The sequence below is a fragment of the Bacillus rossius genome, chromosome 1 (genome assembly GCF_032445375.1).
Source record: "Bacillus rossius redtenbacheri isolate Brsri chromosome 1, Brsri_v3, whole genome shotgun sequence".
NCBI classification, from domain to species: domain Eukaryota; kingdom Metazoa; phylum Arthropoda; class Insecta; order Phasmatodea; family Bacillidae; genus Bacillus; species Bacillus rossius.
Window position 1 is genome coordinate 152,306,138 of NC_086330.1, and position 23,455 is coordinate 152,329,592.

The following is a 23,455-nucleotide window of genomic DNA, read 5'->3' on the forward strand; positions in this document are numbered from 1 at the left end:
TGTCAGAGATAATTATAGACAAGGGCGTATCTGTAAGAATTGAACTAACCAAGGAAGTTAAGGTTTTTTAATTAAATATTGTTACGATTTATAATGTGGGGAGAACTGGGTTCGTAAGGGATAGCCCAAGTAAATTTTCTAGAGCTGTAGCAAACCGTATGTATTCGTTACTGAGTAACGGGTGCGGCATCTAGTAACGAGTAACGAAACGTTACACACGAATGCATTTCGTTACTCGCATCTTTCGTATGTTTCACGCATGCGCGCGCGTATTCGTTACAAAGAACGATGTTTGTTTATTAATAAAAGTATAATTTGGAAATTCGTCGTCCAAGTTTTTTACTGTTTATTAAAGGTATTGTGTGTGTAGACAAAGTTTTAGATTCGAACAGAAACAACGTAAGAAAGTATTTTTTACAAATTATAAATATGTATGTTTTTGTTTTTTATAATCGCGTATTTTCACGTTTTATGTTCTTATCTTAAAAGATATATTATAATAAAGCCGCTCTAATGAGAGTTAATTGTTTCTTGGTTAACAAAAGCTGTTAATTATCAAATATTTTTAATTGTTTATATTCGATTTATTTTTATTTACGCGACGTCATACTGTACGCGTACGAAATACGACTCGATTCGATGCCGTTACATAACATAGCATGTGCCATGTCATGCGGTATCAGAAGTAACGAGTAACGATACGAAAGTAACGAGTACTAATTGTTATAGTAACGAATACATACGGGTACACATATTTTCGTTACTTTTACACCTCTAAAATTTTCCCATTACAGCTTTATTGATTACTAATATTTACATTAATAATGAATTGTACTTAAAAAAATTGGTTGTCATTAAAGTAGGTTTACGGACGATAGTTTAACGTGAAAACGTCATAACAAAACATTGATGAAATAATTGCATACTTTTATGAATAAAATTTAATCATTTTTATTGAATTATCACTATTTTGTATGAATACAAAGAAGGAGTGAAATGAAATCTACAATTTAATTGATAAATTTACATTTATTTGCACTCATTAATTCAAATATGTTTATTACTTTAACGAAGAGATTATTTTAACTATAACTTTTGTACATGTTTGCTATTTAACTTCTTCCAATCTGTGTTATTCTGTTAAGGATAGGACGATGATAGAAAAAGTAGGAAACGAATGGGAGTGTTTCAAGTTTAATGTGCCTCGAAAAAGTCAATCGAGTGGAAGAGATAGATGCGGCGCAAGCGTACAATGAGCGTAACGGGACACAACGTAACGGAACAATGTGCTTAACGGGACACTTTTTCGTGCGTGCAGCCGGCGTTCATAGATTTATTAGACGTTGTCACGTCAAAATGTCCGATAACAAATCACTGACACTTAAAAATGTTTATCTTCAAGTCACTCAATGTCTGTCAAGTTCAGCACTTCGCACTCCTCAACTGGAGATAGGCTCAACAGTGGCTCCTCCCTTACCTCACGCCTGTCCACACAGAGTCTCCCGCCACTCGGTCGCTGCACTCTCGCGCCACTCTCGAGGGGGTCTCTCACCCTCTTCGCCGATAACGCACTACCCTTCGCTCGGAATCAGCTCGGAACTCTCGTCGCACTCCTCGCGGAACTCTGTCGCCAAACTGTCGCGGAGGCCAGCGTCGCTGCTTAAGTTCCTGGGCGCCCTTCTCGAACCGACGAGAGCGGCCGTGACGAGTCGCGTCATCCCGGGCCGACCCGACGCCAGAACAGTCCATAAGGGCGGGGTCAATTCATGCTGCTCCGCGTGGCGGCACGCGGAATCCCCAAGGCCGCTCAGCGATAGATAACTGCGCCGAAGCAGGTCGATGCGCGGGGAGCGTTATGGAGAGGGGGGTAGCGACGACCCTTGTAATCCGGCCAGGTGCGCGTGGAATGCCTTACGTCAGTGGACGGCATGTGACACGGCGCGTGACGCCTGTGGCCTGGCAGGGCCGCCAGCCAGCCAGTTCCGAACCTGGTGCATGTGTCGGCCCTCGCGTTCGTAACAATATTTAATATTGTTATTTTCTTGAGGGATTTTGTGATACAATAAATAGTTTTCTACCTTTTGATAGTGGTAAAGGCGATGAAGTAAAGGATTTTTAAGAAGTCCTTAATTGTTTATTGCACTAGAGGGTACGAACCGTATATTAACTGATTATGCACTTCAAATTATTTCCTCGTAAGTAACTTATTTTAAAGGTAAGTTACTTTTTTTAACTTGATATAATTTTTTTTACAATGTTGTGACTCCAAGCTTCAAGCTATTACTTTTATTTGGTCTTAAAAGTTTCGTGGACAGCGAGTTCATCGGAAATTAACGTCACAGTATTTTCCTGGACTGATCTCGGGAAAATACAGAAAACGGAAATCAGTATGGCCTGTCCGGGAAAATCCTCTCGAACGCAAGATCAGTGTCGAAACCACTACGCTGCCCCCCCTGCCCCGGCTGCCCCGCCTCCCCCCCTTCCCCACCCCTCCCCCCGTTTTTCACGTGATGAGAGCTGGATTTTTTATAACTTTTTATATTAGTTTATACTGCGATTGGTTTTATTATGGATGAAGCTGTGAACGAGCCATTGTACTTGTTCTTAGGTTAGCAGTGGCTGCTCCCAAACAATATCACTCAAGAGTGAAATGTTTGTATGGTCTAGGTCCTATTTAAGTATGGACCATGTGTAGGTGTAAGCATTCGTCTGTATGTTCTTCAGCAAAAACTTCAATGGTTTAACGTGCTGGATTTAAATGGCATGCACTCCCGTAAGAGCTGAATTCACCAACACGAGCTCCCTAGAGCCGTAGGGAGATGGATATGCCATTTCAACGCGACTTGGAGGTATTTGAAGAGGAGCTACGAGAGCTGAGGACCCATCCTATCTCCCATCATCACTGGCATACGCCCCCTTCTCCTTTTGATCGTTCAGCTAACTAGTGAATTCCCATTCTAAGAGTATCACAAGGCGCTTAACCAAGTCTTATCACATCTCTGGAACGCCCCAGACAATCCAGAGAGCCTGTGTATGTGTGTTTGTGTGTGAACACACAACAGTGTGTGTGTGCACTTTCACACGGACAATTGCAGTTGGCGCGCCGGATAGTTGCCCGATTACTGAAGGTTCCAGTCAATGTTGTTATGTGTTCGACTTGCTCTTGTGCTATGGAAGTTGAGGCCATTTTAACTGCATTGATAGTGGGTAGGAAAAAATGGTAGTTATGGACCATCCTATCAATGCTTCCAGACTGAAGGAAGGAGCCTTCTCATATCTTATTTAAACCTTTAACTGACGATAACATCTTTCTTAAACTACTTAAAATTGTTAAAAATGTTCCCAGGATTTCACGACCATTGCCTGAAGTAGCTTGGCTTCTGGGTTGTAGCCGCGTCCTTGGCGAATAATTCACCGCAGGTACCTACCTACCTAGGTAACTGCTCCCTGATGATGGCGACTGCAATGTCGACCGAAACGTCGGTGTATTATTCGCCAAGGACGCGGCTACAACCCAGAAGCCAAGTTACTTTACTTAAAACTGTCATTAGCAACGTTTAGTGAACTGTGTCGAATTTTGAAAAGTGATGTTGAAGTATAAGATACTAATATGTGTCGTATACCTGCTGAGGAACCATTCGCAGTTACAATCAAGTATTAATTGTACGAATATGACTCAATTAAATAACTAAATAAATGTGCAAAATTTAATGAACAAAAAATCTTACAAAAAACCTTATCATGAAGTAAATAATATATCAAGCATAATTTCTGATTATAGCTATATAATAACCTATTGACGGTATTGTACTAGGTCCATAAATTCCGTACCATATAAATTTTTTCCACAAGTTCGTTAGCGTAATCAACATTAGAGATCTCCCATAGGGCTGGCCGCTTATGCACCAACTTAATGAACGTCTCGGTATCTAACGTAGCACACATGTTTGCAGTGCAAAATTAGGAAAGTTGACGAAAACAGCTTGCCTGTGCTGTGTGAAAGCTCTGACTTAATTGAACAATGGTTAAAGGCGGTGGCGGGTGATTTCTGTGCGACTGACGGGGAGAGCGACTGCGAGCGACTATCGCTCGAGAGTTGACCGGCAGTTGCCTGACAGTTGACGAGGCAGGTTCCCGTGTGAACGCTCGCAGGGAATCCCTCCCTATCGAGACAATGATTCAGCAGTTTATGACTGACACGCCCGCCACTCAGGCGGGCGTTCGAGTTGCCCGTGTTCTGGAGACGCGCTGTTGCCGGATGCCCAATACATTTTACAAGTTCTCATTAGACCAGTCACAAACATTTAACAAAGAAATGCTTTAAGACACTGACATTTTGAGCATTGCCAACTTTCATTCCGAAAGGATGTTTAAAATCATGGAATACCAAGGTTGTTAACTAATTTAACAAATTTTTTGTCACCCTACCCCTCCTTAAAACTGCCGCGATGCTAGAACCACAACAGCGCAACGGTGCGACGCGATGGACGCCACGCTAACAAAACAACGCCTGTGCGACAAAATTCACGGGCGCGACAGACTTTCCTATTAGAAATATTTTATATTTCCATTTCTTCGCGGGCACTACGTTTTTGAAACGAGTGTCAAAATTTGGTTTTAGAATAATTATTTGACTGGAGCAATAATATATTGATATATTTTAAATATTTTTTTCCCCAATAAATTTATCTGTGATATTTTTATTGTTTTCATGCGTAGTGGTGTAAAAATAAATTTTCAAACAATGAAATATGGTGCATATGTAATGGCCAGGAATATTTAATTTTAATTTTTTTTTTTGTCGCGTGAGTAAAAACAGAGTGCAATGTTCACGAACATGCGATGTCTTGTCGTCGCGCTATTGTGGTTCCGGCATGACGCAAGCTGCGTAATAATAGAGCCCATCCCCCCCCCCACCCCGGGCACCCCTTGTGGCCACGGACAGCTGACGGCAGTGTTGTGTTCCCGAGGAGGTGGTAAACTTGCTGTAAGTACCGCGCGGGATCAGAGGCCATGAACTACATGACGCGTAATTAGCCTGCCTCATCCTCTCCTGGTGTGCGTACAGTTTATCTCACTCCTAGTTTGCAGTACAGAATAAAATGGCGCCCACTGTTGCAAGATTGATTGTACCCAGCTTGCTAAAATTCATAATCTTACTTTGCATATCATCGTTTATTGTAATAAGTATTATTATTTTTTATTTAATATTTGTTGATTTCATAAGACCATAAACAGTATCTATTGATATGTTATTGTAGTTGAGGTAATTAAAAAAAATGAATGCATTTACCAACTATTATTTCACAGAAGAAATTATTTGTAGCAGTCTGTCACTTAATAATAAGGCCTTCCATTCAGTTGTGAGCTATGCTCAAACAGAGCCAAAATTTTCACATTTAATGACATTTTTGCTAACAAAATGGTTGAAATCAAGATGACTTATTTTAACGGCTCCTAGGCAGTGGCGAATACAGTATTGTCTTTGTGGGGGGGGGGGGGGGGGGTTGTCTCTTCGGTAGTCTGGACCTAGTAGAGTACCTGTTTATTACTTCAGAAGTCGTATTATCCAGTGTATATTTTACCCTTCTGGGGAGGGGGGGGGGGGGAGAGGCACTTGCCTCCTTGCCACACTCTAAATCCGCCTATGCTCCTAAGAACTAAGAAGTAAATTTGGAATATTATCAGATGATGCTCTCGGTGAAACATAATAAGAATATATAATTCCAAAATTCTTATTTCAAACTTTCCTTTACAAAATACAGCATGTGCATAAAATAATGTCTCAGTTATAAATGTTTACAGTATCAACTGTAAGAGTCGTAGTGTGTTATTTCAAGGTCACAATTAAAGAGTAACTCAAACTGGTTTAGATAAGCGCATGCGCGAGTACTACTTTGTTTTCTCGCTTGCAGCGCCACCTACGCAAAAAGGCGACTCCTGAGCGTAAAGCGTTTTGTGCTCTGCGGTTTGCTAAGAGTGAATCTGTAATTTCAGTTAAACGTGCGTTTCGTTTGAAGTTTAACTGTACGAGAGTGATTGAACGATGAAGTCCCTGACTGTTTGATTGGTTGTAATGGTCGAGACGACAGAGTTATTTTTCGCTGGCCTCTACGATCACCTGACATAACGCCAGGCGGTTTTTTTTCCTTTGTAGCTTTATAAAAGATCGTGTCTACGTTCCGCTTCTACCTAGTGATTTTCCAGAGTTGAGACACAGAATTGAAGAGTCTATTGCTGTCATTACTCCGGAATTCTTAACTATAGTGTGTGAAGAATTGGACTTACGATTGGATGTGTGTTTTATAACTAAATGAGCACACATTGAAAATTTGAAAGAATAATTAGGTTAATTTACCTTCAGTTTGATGTATGATTAAAATAAATTTAACTGTGATAATATACAATTGAAACTGGGACATTCTTTTATGGACATAATGTACAATGGTTCAGATACTTAAAAAACTCATTACATTATGAAGCTATGTTTAAAAACTAACGCATTCTAAGGCATATATTCTAAGGCATAGAGGACAGTGCTTGCGGCAGAACAGTGCATTGGAAGGAGAGGGTAAATACCCGGTGCAGACGGGAGACGGGACGCTGTGTCGGCCTCGAAGCGCACAAGTCGCGGGCGTGCAGAGAGCGAGTCGTGCTTCGCTGCTGTCGTGCACTCGAGTGAGAGCGTGTGGGACACGAGGCAGTTTCCTGGGTCCCAGGCCGAAGCCTTCACGCCTACTCATGCTGGGTTTCAGCATGCATCATGTGCTTTGTTCGGGGATTGGCCAGCCATGTCAGCAATTGAAGCAATGACTAACTCCCCTATAACCCTAGACTACAACTAGTTGAGCCGGGCCCAGGTAAAACCCTGGGCTCATTCATGCGGGGCTAAATTGTTGCAAGCATTAAGCAGGCGGGTTCAGTACAGGGCAAGAAGGATGGTCCAGGATAAGAGTTGGTCAGGGGCAGAGTTCCCGCCATGCCGGGGTCGGGAGCTTGGGCCTCGCGGACCGCATTGGAGTTTGTGCGCGTCTGGATTGTACCCAGTAGCGGATCCAGAGGGGGGGCTAAGGGGCTCAAGCCCCCTCCAAAAGCATATGGGTCCACTATTGTTTTAGTGTTTGCCTTCATGAAGCCTAGCCTCAGCTGGGTCAAGCCCCTCCCAAACCAAAATCCTGGATCCGCCACTGATTGTACCAGTGGCGCATGCGCCCTGGCGGTGAATGACAGCATTCGTCATCCTCCAGGCTGCCAATCAGCACGTGTACTTCAAACTGTGGAAAGGAAGACGGTTTCGAGGGCATATTAATGATACTTAGTGTAATTTAAACTACGTTAGTTAATCACGAACTGGCGCATCGGGTCTCTCTCCAGAAGGGATAGCGTGGCAGGTCACATGTCGCCAGTAAGAGGCGGTCTGCAGTTAGCGAAATTATCAAATCTGTTATTGCAAAACCCTAGCTCCGGCATATACGTTTCAAGTGCTGTGAGAACTAATTTTAAGATGCCTTACCGCGAATCGTTGCGTCGGGTCACACTCAGAAAAGAATAGAACGGCAGGCCAGTAGGCAGTTGGTCTGTTAGAGAAATTTTCTATTCCTCCATCGTGGAGTCACCTCACGTCACCACTCAACGATAACGATTTAAAATAACTTTATGAGACAGAGGCCATTGTTGTTTTGCACTGATTGCCATAGAAAAACCTGAAGAAAGGACAAAACAGATGAATACATCAAGACACGAACAAGCCAATATCAGCATATACCCAAAGCACAGCTTAGAGGATTTCTTGGAAGTTATTTTTCCCGAAAAAAAGATATAACTTTGACGAATACAGTGGGACGACGAAACCATAGCAACAAGAACAGAAAATACAGTTCGTTGGGTGAGAGAGAGAGAGAGAGTGAGAGAGAGAGAGTGAGAGTGAGAGAGAGTGAGAGAGGGAGAAAGAGGGAGGGAGGGAGGGGGAGGGAGGGAGAACACTCCCCTTGGACAACACAGCAACGCCCGAAGGAACTCAACAATGAAACTAAACAGTGGGCAACACAACGACAGCACGGATGAGTACAGTATACTTCGTCTTACTAAACAATCGCGACGTTTCGGGAATCGACATCTGCTCACAATCGAGCAGATTGATTGCGCTCACGGAAAATCAGTAGAAAGAAATAAACTAATTTAGCTCAAAAACAGTTGCTAACCAACAAAATTCGCAGGAAGACACCAGCCAATTAACGTCAGCAGAAGTCAGCTCCCGGAACGTCGCAACTGTTCTGTCATTGAACTTCTACTTTGTTCATCATGCTGTCGTCGTGTTGTACACATTATCTTTTTAGTTTCAACTTTAAGGTGGTCTGTGCGTTGTGTTGCTAAGGTGTTTTATCTTCTTCTGTATTTACTGTTCCTGTTGCAACTGTCTCGACATGTCAGTCCACTGTGTTCATCTGTGCTGTACATTTTCCAACTTAATTTTTTCCACGGATTTTTCTTAATTGATTAGGTGTGTAACATTTGACATCAGCTGGTATTGGCTAGTTTTTAGTTTGTTAATGTGTTCATATACTGTCAAGTTTTTCAAGGTTTTTCTATGACAACCATTGTAAACCAACAATGGTATATGTCCATGGCATTATATTTAATCAATATTCCCTATCGCAGTAATCATTCAAAGAACATATACACGAAAAATCTGATATAGTTTCTAAATTGTGAACATTCAGAATTCTTTGCCCGAACAAGTTCGAGCCAGTAACATCATGATATTTCTGTGTATTTTAGCCCAATGTTTTGGCATGCCAGAGCATAAATAATAGCTTGTCATTTGGAAGGACGTGGGTTCGAATCAATGCTCAGTCATCCTAATAGAGATAGTTGCAAAACTATAAACGAAAAAAAAAAAAAAAATCATTTTGCTGTGGCCTGTGAATATTCTTTTAAATCGGTGAGATCGGAAAAAAAATCGTACCGTAATCCTTCATTTTGCCTTTTCGTTTCAGGCCACTGTTCCTTTGTAATAAGAGTAGTTCGTTCTGTGCAGTTAGTGCAGAGGCAGGAGATGTGCTGCCTTCGCGTGTTACGAGCGCGTGACGTATCTCAGTTCATGTCTGCGTCTGCCGAGCACGTAATCTTCAGCTCGCTCATCTCAGCCACGCGCTACGAAAACACGTCTTAATTACGCACAAATTAAGATTGATAAGTATTTGCAAAAAAAAAAAACTGTAGCGCGTGCGTCCAGTGATGATTACTGTAAAAAAAAAAAACTATGAGCGGGGGTTGTCTGTAAAGTCGGTTTACGGACGACAATTTAACGTGATAACGTCATAAGAAAACATTGATAAAAAATTGCTTACTTTTTAATTTTCAAATATTATTTACAGTTTTTTGCAAATTTAATTTAAATAATTTGTTTAAATATAATCACTAACAATTTGTTAAAAAGCCCGCCTTAACCTGTTTGTTATTATAGAAGATTTTCTCGCACGGTGGTTGGTCGGTTCTTTCACGCTCGGCTCAGGTATAACGTGGCAATGTGTCATGCTTTTTCGTGCGTGCAGCCAGCGTTCATCGATTTATAAGACGTTATCACGTCAAACATGTATTTTCATACAGTAATCAGTCTACAGAAAATAAATTTAGTATAACGTATATAATCCTAAGTTAAATAATGTAAAAATTTGTTAATGAAAAAAAAAATTTAAGCGATTCTTTCAGTACTTGCCAGAGACGTGTAACATGTAACCCGGTTACGAGCAAGTTCATGTGTTCTCATATTGAAAATACAAATATAATACAAAAATCGGGGCTAGGACATGAAATTAAACATAAAATTCTTTAAAATAATTCCGAGCGTGATAAATATACGCAAATAGTGTTTTCAACTACATTTCTTGACGCGAATCACACGTAGTTTCCGCACCCGCCGCTATAATTCTTGCTGTAGAAGCTACGTCGACTATTGAATTATTTGATTAGCAGACCAAAATTTAAAACTATACAATGAAACGGCTCCTATAAAAGCGAAAAAGACTTGGAAAAAAATATTTGACCTTATTTTCGACAAGGAATTTTATTAAAATACTGCCCATCTTATTAAAATTCATTGAACAGTTATTACTAAAAAGTTTTCCTTCGTAAACTCAGGTTCACGTCACCCACCACCGTGGTTACACATATCCGTCTCATGCGATTTCCGTTCCATGCGACTTCCATTTCATTCATGTAATACTACTATTAAATTCCGTATACCGAGAATTATTATCATACATAAAAAATGAAATTAAATATGATACATTTATTATATTATGTGTAATATAGTTTTCCAGAAAAAAATTTCGGAAAATTTTTCCACTATTATATTTGACTATGGCTCAAAATACTCAATGTTTTCAAAACCATGCTTCGTTTCACATCCAACAGGATCGGTGGTCTACTCAAAAGAGTTAAGATATTGGCCCCCCCTGCGGCCGTGTTTAACACGTTATGTCAGTGCTAGGACGAAGTCTAATTGGTGACGATTTGAGAGTCACAACATGACTCGCCTCTGACCAAACTCACGCGGTCAGTGCAATCTTAATTGAGGTGTCCCCTATCCTTCTGCGTTTCTGCACAGTCGAACTACCGTCGTTCCATTGGTCGACGTTGACAATACGTCGTCTAATAGCAGGGGGTAGCCTTCTTGTATAGGTGGGTTTTCTCGGGGTCACCCTTTCCCCCACAGCCATTTCGTCCCACCATTCCTTGTCCGTCCGCAGCGTCCTTAATGTAGATGAGATGTTAGCGTTTAACAACTTATTTTATGGATCAAGACTCTGTAGCCTATGTTGGTGAATCCGATGACACACAGTACATTTAATGTTTTAAATTTTTTCAACTTTATTTTTATAGTTTTATTGACTTTAAACTAAAAAAAAATGTTCAACTGTACTGTAGTATTCAATAATGAGTATGTTAACAACATATGGTGTATAATTAGTGTTTTTATTAACTGGACTAATTCTTGTGGATGAACCTCAGCCGCTTCACGGTACATGTTTGCGCTGCGCCACTGTTCAATTGAACGCTGTAGTCAACGAACTGATGTCGGCAGGTCGTCGAGCAGCGCACTCGCCCACTCTGCGCCGTCCTCGCCCCAGGAGGAGCCCTCTGGAGGGCGTCCTGGTGCCGCCGCCCCCGCCGCCCCCGCCGCCCCCGCCCCCGGCACGACGCCGCTGCAGGCCGGCTCGCCCATGTCTCCGTCCGGCGCCGGCCAGCACGTCTTCAACAGGCATGACAGGTACCGCAGCTCCGCCCGGTCCGAACTGTCAGTCCATCAGCCAGGTGTAGTGGCAGGCGTCTTTGTTAAAACACTTTTGTTCATTTTATATGTATAATAATTTTCTAACTTAAGGTTCAACTGCAACTGCAACATCAATATTTCTTTCATATTCTTCGATGAAACGATACATACAACAGCAGTGGCGTAGCCAGGATTTGTGTATGGGGGGTGTTAAGAAGCATCCCCCCCCCACCCCCGTTTTAAAGCGGGGTGGTCCGGGGGTCCTCCCCCGGGAAAATTTGTTTAAGGTGTAAAATAGTGCTATTTTAGCAGTTTTCGGTACTTAAATTTAAATACTGTAATGGTAAAAAATTTATTAGTTTTAATATGAAAATTTGTTTGAGTGATGAATTATAAATTAATTAAAGATTTGGTGCTAAGGGGGGGGGGGGTTTGACCCCTAACCCCCCCCCCCCCCCCCCTGGCTACGCCCCTGTACAACAGCAACATCAACCAGAAGACTGATCGTGTGTGGGGGAAACTTCAGTTCTGTCCAGACTGTCAGTTCGGCCTGTTCGTTCCGATCTGAGCACCTGGACTGGTCGTGTGTGCAGAGGTCCTTAATTCAATCCAAACTGTCATTCGGATTGAGCAGTCCGGACTGGGAGCTGGACTGATCGTGTGTGTGTGGGAAGGGTTTAACTCATTGTAGATCTACGACAGACTCCACAGTCTTCTGTATACTCGGGTAAATTTCGCTTGTGTAGTCTGTGCTTTGATACTTCTTTAGGTAGTGGCTTCTTACTGGCCAAGAGAGACAAGGCTTCGTGGTTTTATTTTTATACCGATTTCTTTTCTAAAACAAGAGATTTTGGTGTTTTTTTATTATTCATTAATCTTGTTTATTCATCAATATAGCCTATTATTCCTCAAATATGACACTAGTTTCATGGTACTTATTTCACTAAACAGTGTCTTTTTTACTGATGCATAATGCACTTTAACATTAAATACAATATTAATATTTGAAATAAGCATGTCTTAACTAATCGGAACAAAAATAAATAAATCTGAAAGTGTTTGTGTCTGTTCGAAAAATGTACCAACGTTGTAATGTGAGTTACAATATTATAACAGCTGCAAGTTCAGAACACGAAAAAAAAAAAAAAAAAAAGCATCCTATCTAGTTAGTAAGTTACTTACATTTTCGTATTTTCATCGAATTTAATATTTTAAAATATTAGGTTATTCTGACTTAAATTAGTGTTTGTATTAAAATGCTGATAGTTTATTATGTTAGTTGCATTTCGATGCTTTGTGGTGTGTTAACTTACATTTCGGTGTCCGGTTTTATCGCAATTTGCCATATAATCTGGCCCTACCAATAAACTATGTGCCAATAGAGGAAGCATCTTAATGTATGCATATTTGAATGTTATCCTCTCTCGGAATATATCTGCAAATTTTTCCGGTCCCTACATGTAATAATTTATTGAATCATACGCTGTTTGTAATCGTGTAGAGGTACTACTTTCTATCTATAGGCACAAACTAATACTACCAAATATCGTGATAGGACAATTATCATTGGCGAAGTACAAGAAAATTTACTGTATTGCTTTCAGGCTTTTTTTACACTTCTCGCCGCTGGATGCCACGCACTTGAAACGTAGGCACACTCCACACCGCCAGGTTCGCTGGCATCACTTGTCTCGCGTATTTATTACTAGTTTCCTATATTGTCCCTAGTACAATATTTTATTATACTTTTTTTTGCCAACGTCGGGGTAATGCTCTTTCAAGTAACGGTTTCTTAAGTTTTGCTTATTAATAATACATATTTACAAGATAAGTAACGCTTGTTTCCCAAAAATTCAGTCGCTAATACACGTATTTTATCTGTCAAGAATTCAGTCAAAACAGTGCTTATTCGTTTACATTTGTCTCTATCAAATATGGGCTGGTAGTCAACTTAAGCATTAATCTTTTAATTATAGTTACAGAGGTGATGGTATTTTGACTAAAATGGCAATCACATGAAAATATAACCCACAAATACAATAAATAGAATTGTATTATTTTACTTCTCAATGATTTAAGCTGTTAAGTGGTGATATCTATAAAACATTAAGTTATTTTTAAATATAAAGCCTTTGACAGTCAGAATATACCAGTTATTGTTAAAACACAACTTTCATATATATATATATAATTTGTTTACTTTACTCATAATTTTTTATATAATTTATACATCTTAAAGTAGGTTGTCAACGGATATTTATTTTAATGTCCAGTAAATCAATAATATAAAAAGTGTTGTTTTAAAGTGTGGAAATGCAAAAGAGTTAGATGTTATCACAAAACACTATAATCATATAAATTATAATTAATTCGAATAACGTAGCTAGTTAGTTAGCAGTGATAGATAGACCATCAATTTCAAATGACCTCTGGGAAAATAATAAGTTACAACTTCAATCAGATATTGTATTAAGGTTAGAGATAGGTTTTAAAAATAAATTATGTAAAAATTATTATAAAAAATCTAAGACTAAATGAAATATCATAAGTGTAATTATGGACACTTATATAAACGAAATCACGTGCAATGCATATACAACTCTCAGATTAATTAAAACACACACACCATCGGTACAAAGCAGTTAAACGCAGAGTTACTCTTCGTCTGATAATTTATGGAATACTCTCCAATAGTCCTGAAAAGTCGTCGATTTTACCTCTTAACGGTCTCCAGATAGTCTTTGGCTTGGCGGATAAGTTAGAAATGTGATATTTGAAATTTTATTTCCAGTGGATACTTATAACTTTCAAAATATCTACTACTGAAAATGTCCTTGAATTAAGCGTTTTACCCGAACTGAGCACATAAAGGACCATCGACGTGGTTTTCTTGAATTTTTGCTTTGAATATTCGGAATGAACATCTTTAAACGGTTCTAAAGATTTTGCTGATTATTCGCACTTCAGTTGTCTTCAATAAATGACTCTTAAAGTGAAATAGAAGTTGTTGTAAGGCGATTATTTTTCCTGTCCATCAAAGTTTATGGCATTCAACCTTGTCCAAAACTTTCAAGTAAACAAAAAAAAATACAATAGCCAATCTCATTTACGCTTACAAATAAGTCTATAGCATTAAAAAAATTGTTACCTCAAACACACTTTTCCAAGTTGTAAAACTAAATGCATTGATTATAAATACACATATCTTTATTCTTAAACAAAACTTCTCCAGTTACAAATATTTCACGAAAATAATATTTCTCATAAAGTTATAAATTCAGATCTGACGTTCCATCGGTATATAGGTCTGTTGCCCTTGCCTTCACTCAACATTTTGAACTGGAGCTTCAGCCTGTGTTTGTAAAACGCCCCGTCAAAGATAAACAACCATGTGACCACTTAAGCTTATCTGTTCTTCAATTTACCTTTTGCAATCGTTGACTGTCAGCTGGGTATGTACGTCGGAGACCTGCGAGTAAAGGGGTTTAACAATAATTCCAGCTGCTTTATTTAAAGATGCTAATTAAATGACAAATAAGGTTTATTTTTTATATCATTGGGCGTGAACCTAGCATCTGGTGCTAGGTTTTTTGTTTTATCTTCCAATGAGACGGGGAGCATAAAAACAGATTATGTTTCCCCTCTTCATAATGGTGGCACCTTACGTAGGGCATCTTAACTACGACGCTACAAGCTCGTGTAATTTGCAGCTGTAGGTGTTACTGACGCTACGATTTGGTTAACTCTTGGAAGACTTGTGCTCCAGTTAGCACAGCGACACACCAGTCCGCTGATCAAAAAACCACATAATCGTAGTATTTCCAGTTTCGAAATAGCGTAAATGCGTAAACACAACACTGCACAAACATTGCTCTTGATATATTTAAAGTTATATGACTATATTTGCTGCTGGTGATTGCTTTTGTTTATCTACATAATGTAGACACTGTTGGATTCTCGCATTCATGATTTAAAAATTACATAATGTGTTAAGGCTTACATGATATTTCATATTGTGGATTGTTTTCTGACATAGGTATAGCGTTACGCTGCAATTAATTATTAGTCATTTTAACGTATTTGCTATTGTAATTATGTATTATTTTTAACTTTATAAGTTTTATTAGTAGCTGAAACTAACAAATCTTAGGCTCTTGACCTTGAAACACGCAACATTAATTTTAATAAAACTGATTTTAGAGAATTGTAGAAAAAAATCTGTAATTACCTGCCCATATCAGATTAATTAAACCGAAATAGAGTATATGTTTACTATCGTATCTGTTTATAATGAATAAGAGCTCAAAACAGTAAGTATTTCAAATGAACCTTTTTCCAGATATTACGTATACCACAGTACTATGTTTTAGGACAAATATACAAAGAAGTGGCTTTCGGGAAATAAGGCCAATATTAACTTAAATGAAAGGTTGGTTAGGTTGCTATATTAATTACGTATTAAGTATTACTTTCATATTATTGATTTATCTGACTTAACCCTACAAACCTTTTACTTAATACAGCCTTAGTTCCTACAAGCCGCAATGCTACAAAATTACTATATTGTAAACCTATCCTAATTTTATGTGGTCTAATTTAGCTTTGTACTTCTTGGCAACCATATACGAATCCCAAGTAAAAGTTTTGTCCATATAATTTCATCTAAGAATACTCAGTTACTTGTGGTATTTTCTTGATTTTAAACTATATATTCTTGGAAATATGGTATGTTTTAAATTGTGTATTCTAGTATTTGTGAATAACTGATAGTTTTAAAGTAGCCTTGCTGTTTTTTTGTAGAACATAGTCTAAAGATAATGCGTGTGGTGTACACTTTTCACTCAATTTGCTTTAAGACGATTTTGACTCCACGACTAAATCTATATCATTTGATGTAGGGGAAAGGAAAACCGATATTTATTCATAAACAATTTTTAATCATTAAGTTAATCACAGATGATGGACTTGCTTTCTTGGTAGAGCTACAGAGGCGAAATTACTAGGATCCGAGCACAATACGAGGTTAGGTCACTAGATGATAACATATCAATGTCCGATTATTCACTGACAATGTATACTTTGTTGATAAACACGTATTATTTATTTCTGTTATGTTGTAATAAAATTCCAATTTAAATGTTATCATAATATAATTTATGTAAACATTCGTACAATACCCCGTAAAATACCTCCTGAAAAAACACATTAATCCAAGAGCACAGATATCTTGTAATTGCTGTTAAAAGAAAATAGTGCCACTCAAATTTCACATTATATAATACTTATTATAGTGAAATTACTTCACTAACCTCTAATTCGTTTCATACCACCAACTGATGTAGTGTAACTGATATACAACGTATCGCCGATGCGATAAATACCGTCCGAAATATGTGTTCATACCCAAAGATTACGGTACATACCGTCACAATTTCATCAATAGTCTGAGTTTATCGCAAAATGTGTGTTCAAGGCCACCCGGCACTCAGTCGTGACGCTGCAGCGCGCCTTCTGGTCGGGGTGTAGTGTGTCAGTGAGGCGGGATGATAAGCGCGACGCTCGCTGGTACTTCTACCGCGGTATCGTCTCTAAGCGCAAGGTTGTGAACTGATCGTCGTCACAGGATAAACTGTGAAATTTTGGTGATCGTAACATCATATGACTGTAGTGTCTGTCACGTAACTTTTCTCGCATTTGGTAGTTCTCAGGAGTAGTACTAGGGGTCAACGTATGAACAGAGAGTTCGTGTACAAACATTGCAAGTGGAAGACGGTCAAATTTGAGGAGCGTTGCACGAGACGGACCGTATGCTATATCTGCCTCGTGTTTTCCGTATGGCGCATGCGCCGTGATCCCAAAGGGGGCAGGGCAGCAGATAATCTCTGCGGGGCCCCTCCACCCCTCCACCACTCCGCTCTGCCGCGTGATAACAGTGTCAACAAAGCTCGCACGAACCAAGCCTCGCCGTCGTGCGCTGCGGTCCAGGTGACACGGCCCGCGCACGAAGCCGTCGTGTGGCGCGTGCTGCTCCCTCGCCGGCCGCGTCCAGCCGAGGTGAGGCTCGCCCTCCTGGCGCAGTGTCTCACCGCGTGCCTCGCGCCATTTAGCGTCTTCTCACGGCGTTACCGAGCACTTCCTACTGCTCAAATATGTAAATATAAAACAAAAAACATTATGTATTATGTTTGCAACTGGATTTTTTTTTTATCTCCTCTGAAAAATTTGTTTTTGTTACATTGGCGGTTGTGTTTTTTTTTTTAAGCAAACGATGCTATGTTAGTGGTGAAAAGTTTCCAATCGGAAATATAGTCTAACCACATTTTTCCCGAAAAAAGTTTCCTTCCCCCCAATATCTACATAAATTTACATAATTTAAGATAGCTTATACGCATGAGTAGCGTTCAGTATTTATCCTCTATTAAAAACATTTTATAGCAGTGTAAAATATGTACGTCACCATTACATTACAGTACATGTAAAAAAACTTTGAAGTTAAAAAGTAGGCATATAACTATGCATTAAGCCCGCGTTATAGTACATTTTATCTTCACTTGCCACCTAATGGCTCACTTATTTTGTTATTTGGTTATGTGCTTGTAAAAAAGACCGTTACAGTTTTATATGTGTGTTTCTGTGATAGTTCAACTCGCAGGAAAATGTTTTAGTTTTGCAGAAAATTTTCTGTTAGTTCCAGGAAAATTTTCCAAAAAATGCTTGTCTGGAAAACTAACTTGTTTACCTGTAACGGACATTTTATAATTTGGATACACGAAAATAACCCAATTTTAGCGGCTCCAATTTGTGACACTATTTTTTATTCGTGGGACTATTTTTCTCTTATATCCTGAAAACCCAACTGGGTGTAGCTTTACCAGAATATATTTCATTCCTAGTTTCACGGGAAGTGGCTGCATCTCAACAGTTGATGCCAAAAGTGTACAGATGAGCCTGAATGGACTGCAGTTAATAACAGTGGTTGGGAACTCACTGTAATCCACGACGTCCCAGTGCTTAAACTTTCCGTAGGATCTACACAACCGTGCAAATGTGACAAACTAACTCACTCTCACCTTCTAAACATACGGTTCGCTTCTACTTACACAAAGGTATAGCTTAATATTTTCACTGTATTTTAAAACATTCTCCTTTCCCTCCTTTTCTCTCTTGCCCTTTCTTTCCCTCTCTTTCTCCCTCTTTCTCTCTCTTTCTCTCTTTCTCTCTCTTTCCCTCTTTCTCTCTCTTTCTCTTTCCCTCTTTCGCTCTCTTTCTCTTTCCCTCTTTCTCTCTCTTTCTCTTTCCCTCGCTTTCTCTTTCCCTCTTTCTCTCTCTTTCTCTCTCTTTCTCTCTCTTTCTCTCTCTTTCTCTCTCTTTCTCTCTCTTTCTCTCTCTTTCTCCTTTCTTTACCTTTCCATCTCTCTCCATTTTACGTATTTTAAAAATATTTTTCGGTGGTGAGTTAATCTCTTGTTTCATGAAATTTTGTGTCTTAAAGCCTTGTTTTGGAAGTATGGAATTTTTTAATACGCCTATTATTCGACATTTTGTAATCATCACTTGTTACCGAATTTATTTGCAAAGTAATTGAACGTTGCCATGATCTTTTTTGGTAATAATTCCTCATTTCATTTTGTTACTGCAGTTGTGCCCGTGGTGTATGCAAAAAAAAAAGCTTGTGTCACCTCCGGGAAAGATGTAACTTATCGAGATGAAAACAGTCATAAATGTTACTTAACTACGATCGTGATAACTCTCATCAAAATCCGTAGTACAGACAATAAAAATTCTATAATTTGTTGTTTTGGCCTCTGTATCACCACTCATTACCAGTTCGACCACTATTTTAAAATTATATTCTATTTAACAGACACTGCTCCGTCACAATGTTGTTATATTTGGATGGTAGCAAAGATATGTTATCTTTACAACGTAAGTCACCAGCCGTCATCGCTGTGCGGACTCCCCCGGCACAGCTTTGGCCGCGAGTACGTAGCCAGCTGGCTGTGTCCAGGCTGTTCCGAAACCAACTGTTAAAGCTTGTTCGCTTGGGTGAGTTCTCTCACGCCATGTTGAATTTTTTATTGACGTGACAACGTCTGATAAATCGATTAACGCCGGCTACACGCACGAAAAACTGTCCCGTTACGCACATTGTCCCGTTTCGCTGTGTCCCGTTACGCTCATTTTATATTGCTCTTTGCTAACCTGAACCTCCTAGCATTGCGACCGAGTCCGTGGCGTAATTCTGTTGTCATGCATTTTAATGTAACATTTTCATTGCTCTTTGCTAACCCGTTCCTCCTAGCATTGCTGCAGAGTCCGTGGCGCAAAGATATTGTTTTTGACTGCATCTTGGTGTTGGGTAAGCCATTTTCCTTCACATCATCCTTGAAACACTCCAATTCGTTTCATACTTTTCCTATCATCGTCATATCCTTAACAGAATAACAAAGATTGGGAGAATTTAAATAGCAAACATTTATAAAAGTTATAGTTAAAATAATCTCTTCGTTAAAGTAATAAACATATTTGAATTAATGAGTGCAAATAAAAGTAAATTTATCAATTACATTGTAGATTTCATTTCACTCCTTCTTTGTATCCATACAAAATAGTGATAATTCAATAAAAATGATTCAATTTATTCATAAAAGTATGCAATCATTTCATCAATGTTTTGTTATGACATTTTCACGTTAAAATATCGTCCGTAAACCGACTTTACAGACAACCAATTTTTTTTTGCCTTGACCAAGCAATCAACCGAAAACCGGAATCATTGCAATTAATAAATGTATTAGGCCATTTTTAAAAATGATTTTTGAAATTTAGCTAATGGATTTTATCGGACTGCTCCTATATCCTCCGCCAGTGCATGCTGTCGCTGCTATATACATCTCACCTCATCACCATCATCGTCTGCAAAGACTTATAAATCGACGAGACGTTACACCATAATTCATTAAATTATATTCCTGCATATATGCTGAAAGAGTGATGAAAATAAGTGTAAATGATTCTAACGGAAATATCTGTTCGCGATCTGTTTGCTGACTTGTTAGTCTTAGGTTTACTGGGAATGGTGCTATTTATTTATTTATTTCATTTTGGTGAAGGGGGGAGGGGATGGACCCGAAAGATATCTTCGTTTCAACCATTTTTAGGCAGTTAAAATTTTCTGTTGTCTTATTTTCAAAATTTGGCGTTGATGAAGCATAGTATATAATTAAGTTGAAACTTGAAATTTATTATGACTAGCTGTGAAGTCATGAGCGTTAAATAATTTTTTTGGGAATGACCACAACTGTATAAATACTGTCGATATGCACTGTATTATGGTCTTTGAAAACCTCTTTATGTGATCTCCGCCTGAACGAAGGCTAATCTCCAATATTCGATAGGAATGGGCCAGTCAAATCCTCGAATACCCTCAAATACTTAGTGTTCGAAAGATTCGATATTCGAAGAAATTTTTTTTAGAGAAAATAGAAAATTAAAAAAAAATAACATTGGTACGTCTGAAGTTAACTCGGTCAATTTTTTTCTTCACACATACTCGTTGCCATTCACCAAAATATTGTATATTTAACATGTAATTATATAAACAAAATCACAATATGTATTGATTCTGCAAACTTAGTTTGTGAAACAACAATTTTAAGGGTAGAATGTTTTAGCACAATAGTTATTTTTTTTTCATTTATTGTAGGTATATAATATTATTTTTGACCCTCGAGTCTTACATTCAGATTCGAGAGGTATAATCGAGGTACTTTCTGGAATTCAGATTTGAGAAGATTAAGATCTGACCCATCAATAATATCAAACAATTAAAAATTGTTATAGTCTAAACATCTGTTGGAACCAATATGGCTTTTAAAGTTCCTATATCTACCTCGTAATGCCCCGCTTTTATGACGTTAGACTATTTGGCGCGACTAAGAGATCAAGCTTAACCTAATGTGACATAGTTAAAACCTAATGTGACATAGTTAAAACCTAATGTGACATAGTTAAAAACTCCAAACACACCCATGCCTTAACCCGGAATTCCAAATGGAGAACCTTTAGCTTGGAATTGGGATACTGTGGTCGGCTAAGGAAATCCGTATTTATCGTGGTGTATTTCATTGCGGAATCAGTAGTAAATCATTCAGGAAACTGTGAAATTCGGTTACTGAAACTAATATGTGTGGATCAGCTGTGTCATATTCGTTTTTATTTATTTTTTAATTTCTCAGTTTTATAAAGTTATCTTTAATTTTGGTTTAAAGTATAACATGACCATTGTACACTGACTCATTAAAATGCGAAAATGGCACATAAGCAAATTTTTACTAAACAATACAGAAAATAATTGAGATTAACGAATGTGACTTAATCCATATATGATTTCACGGTGATGTACAACGTTTACATTGGTGAATTCCTTTGTACGGTTTGTCTCGCCGGTACTGACTCCTGGAGTCACATGATTTTTGACTTGGCAAGTGTATAAATGATTAATCGCCAGGTGGTCTGTTCTCCCCGATCTCTTATCACGAGGCACTTCAACCACCGAGATAACGTCTCTTTCATTTATGTGTGATAAAGATTTACTAGTTCGGAACTTGGTAAATAACGGCGATCGATGTTAAAGTTTTATCAGCACAGGTGTGATCCTGTTCGCTACTTAAGCAATTAATTGACTTTAAAATATTGGTTCCAGGATTTATCTTCGTCATAAGAGCTACAATAAAAAGAAAATTCGTTTTGAATAAAATTTGTATTTGATGAATGTAAATCTTTAAAAATAAATACCAACTTAAAATTGTTTATTTTCAATATTAAGTCGATAGAGCTTACTTCTGCAGAGTAGGTGAATTCTTTGCAACTCATGTCACCATATGAATGCTGAGCTATATTGTGAACGGAAAAACAAACCTTTTGTATAAATTATTATGTAGATAAGTACATTTCAAAATATACGATAAATAATTGTTTCTATAAAATTCTATATTTTTTTCAAGCTTTGTTTCTGTTTTTTATGTTATTGTTTTAATTTATTTGTTTTTGAGAATTCTATATTATTAATTAATTTGTGCACGAAGAAGCAGCAATGACTTTAAACAGGATTTTTTTTTTCTGTATTTCGGGTAGTTCTTAATTTGTTTAGACTACCAAATTGTTGAAATATGAAAGTGACTTTTGAATTTTTAACGTCATAATTTTTGTTTGCAAACTTGTGGCTGTTCCACTATTTAAGCACTGCGTAATATGCTTTGTTGAAACCTTTGACTTCAGTTATGTGCTACATGGCGTCTTCTATTTGCAAGATGCAAGGTAATTATTACCTAGTAATTAAAACATTTTTCACGAATAATTGAGTCAATTGAGTCATATTCGCTCTCCCTCTCTAGAAGTTCGATTTGAGATTCTTTTCGTGGTTTTAAAACAGTGTCATAAATACCACTGATGATCGGTGAGAAATACTGTGCTGCCAAATATATTTACAAAACATTATGCCCCCTTGGTGAACTTAACGACTTAATAAAAAAAATAATTTTTTTTTATCCTCCAGAATGTTATTATAGTTACGTTGATGGAACTGATAGTACGCGATTACACTGGTACAACAAGTTAACAATAGTTTACTCTTTTGAAAAGCCTCTGGGAAATGCTCCGTCCTTAAAGTTTTATTAGATAGTTTTCTCCCACCTTATTGTCCGACGCGTCCGTTTAGTTTTCCTGCGAAGCGTTGTGGAACGTTGCGGCCGTTGCAGCTGATGGAGACGTCATCCTCTTGGTCACCCCAATCTGACCACCACCATGGATGGACGGCGCCAGCGCAGCCCAATCGGCAGCATCTCGTTCTACTACAATATTCATCGCCCGGGTCACTGAAGAGCCGGTCACCCCTTTGCAAGCTTCCTTCCGGTTACGTTTCTGCTGCCCGAGGGACCCTCGATTGCTGTCCCCTCTAAGTCTCTTAGCACTTCACTGTGTGCTCGCCGAGACTTCCAGCACGTCGCGTAACGTCCTCCGCTTGACCACACGGTCTCTCCTCTGCCACCTTAACAGTCCTCGCCGCTCACCACCGCTAGTGGCGCTGCCATCACCAGTGGCGCTGCCATCACCTTGCGCATGCGCGACTACCAACCACCGTGTAACTTGAGCCCACCTGACGTCACGGCGGCGCGGCCG

The 23,455-nt window shown here is 38.7% G+C and overlaps 1 protein-coding gene across 1 annotated transcript in view; it reads left to right on the forward strand.

The window, feature by feature from the left end:
* LOC134546296 (GRAM domain-containing protein 2B-like) overlaps nt 1-23,455 on the forward strand; it is a 365,293-nt gene that overhangs the window by 298,378 nt on the left and 43,460 nt on the right. The window contains exon 5 of the mRNA XM_063389016.1: nt 11,087-11,272. Within this exon, the coding sequence (XP_063245086.1) occupies nt 11,087-11,272 (186 nt within the window). The remainder of the gene's footprint in view (nt 1-11,086; nt 11,273-23,455) is intronic.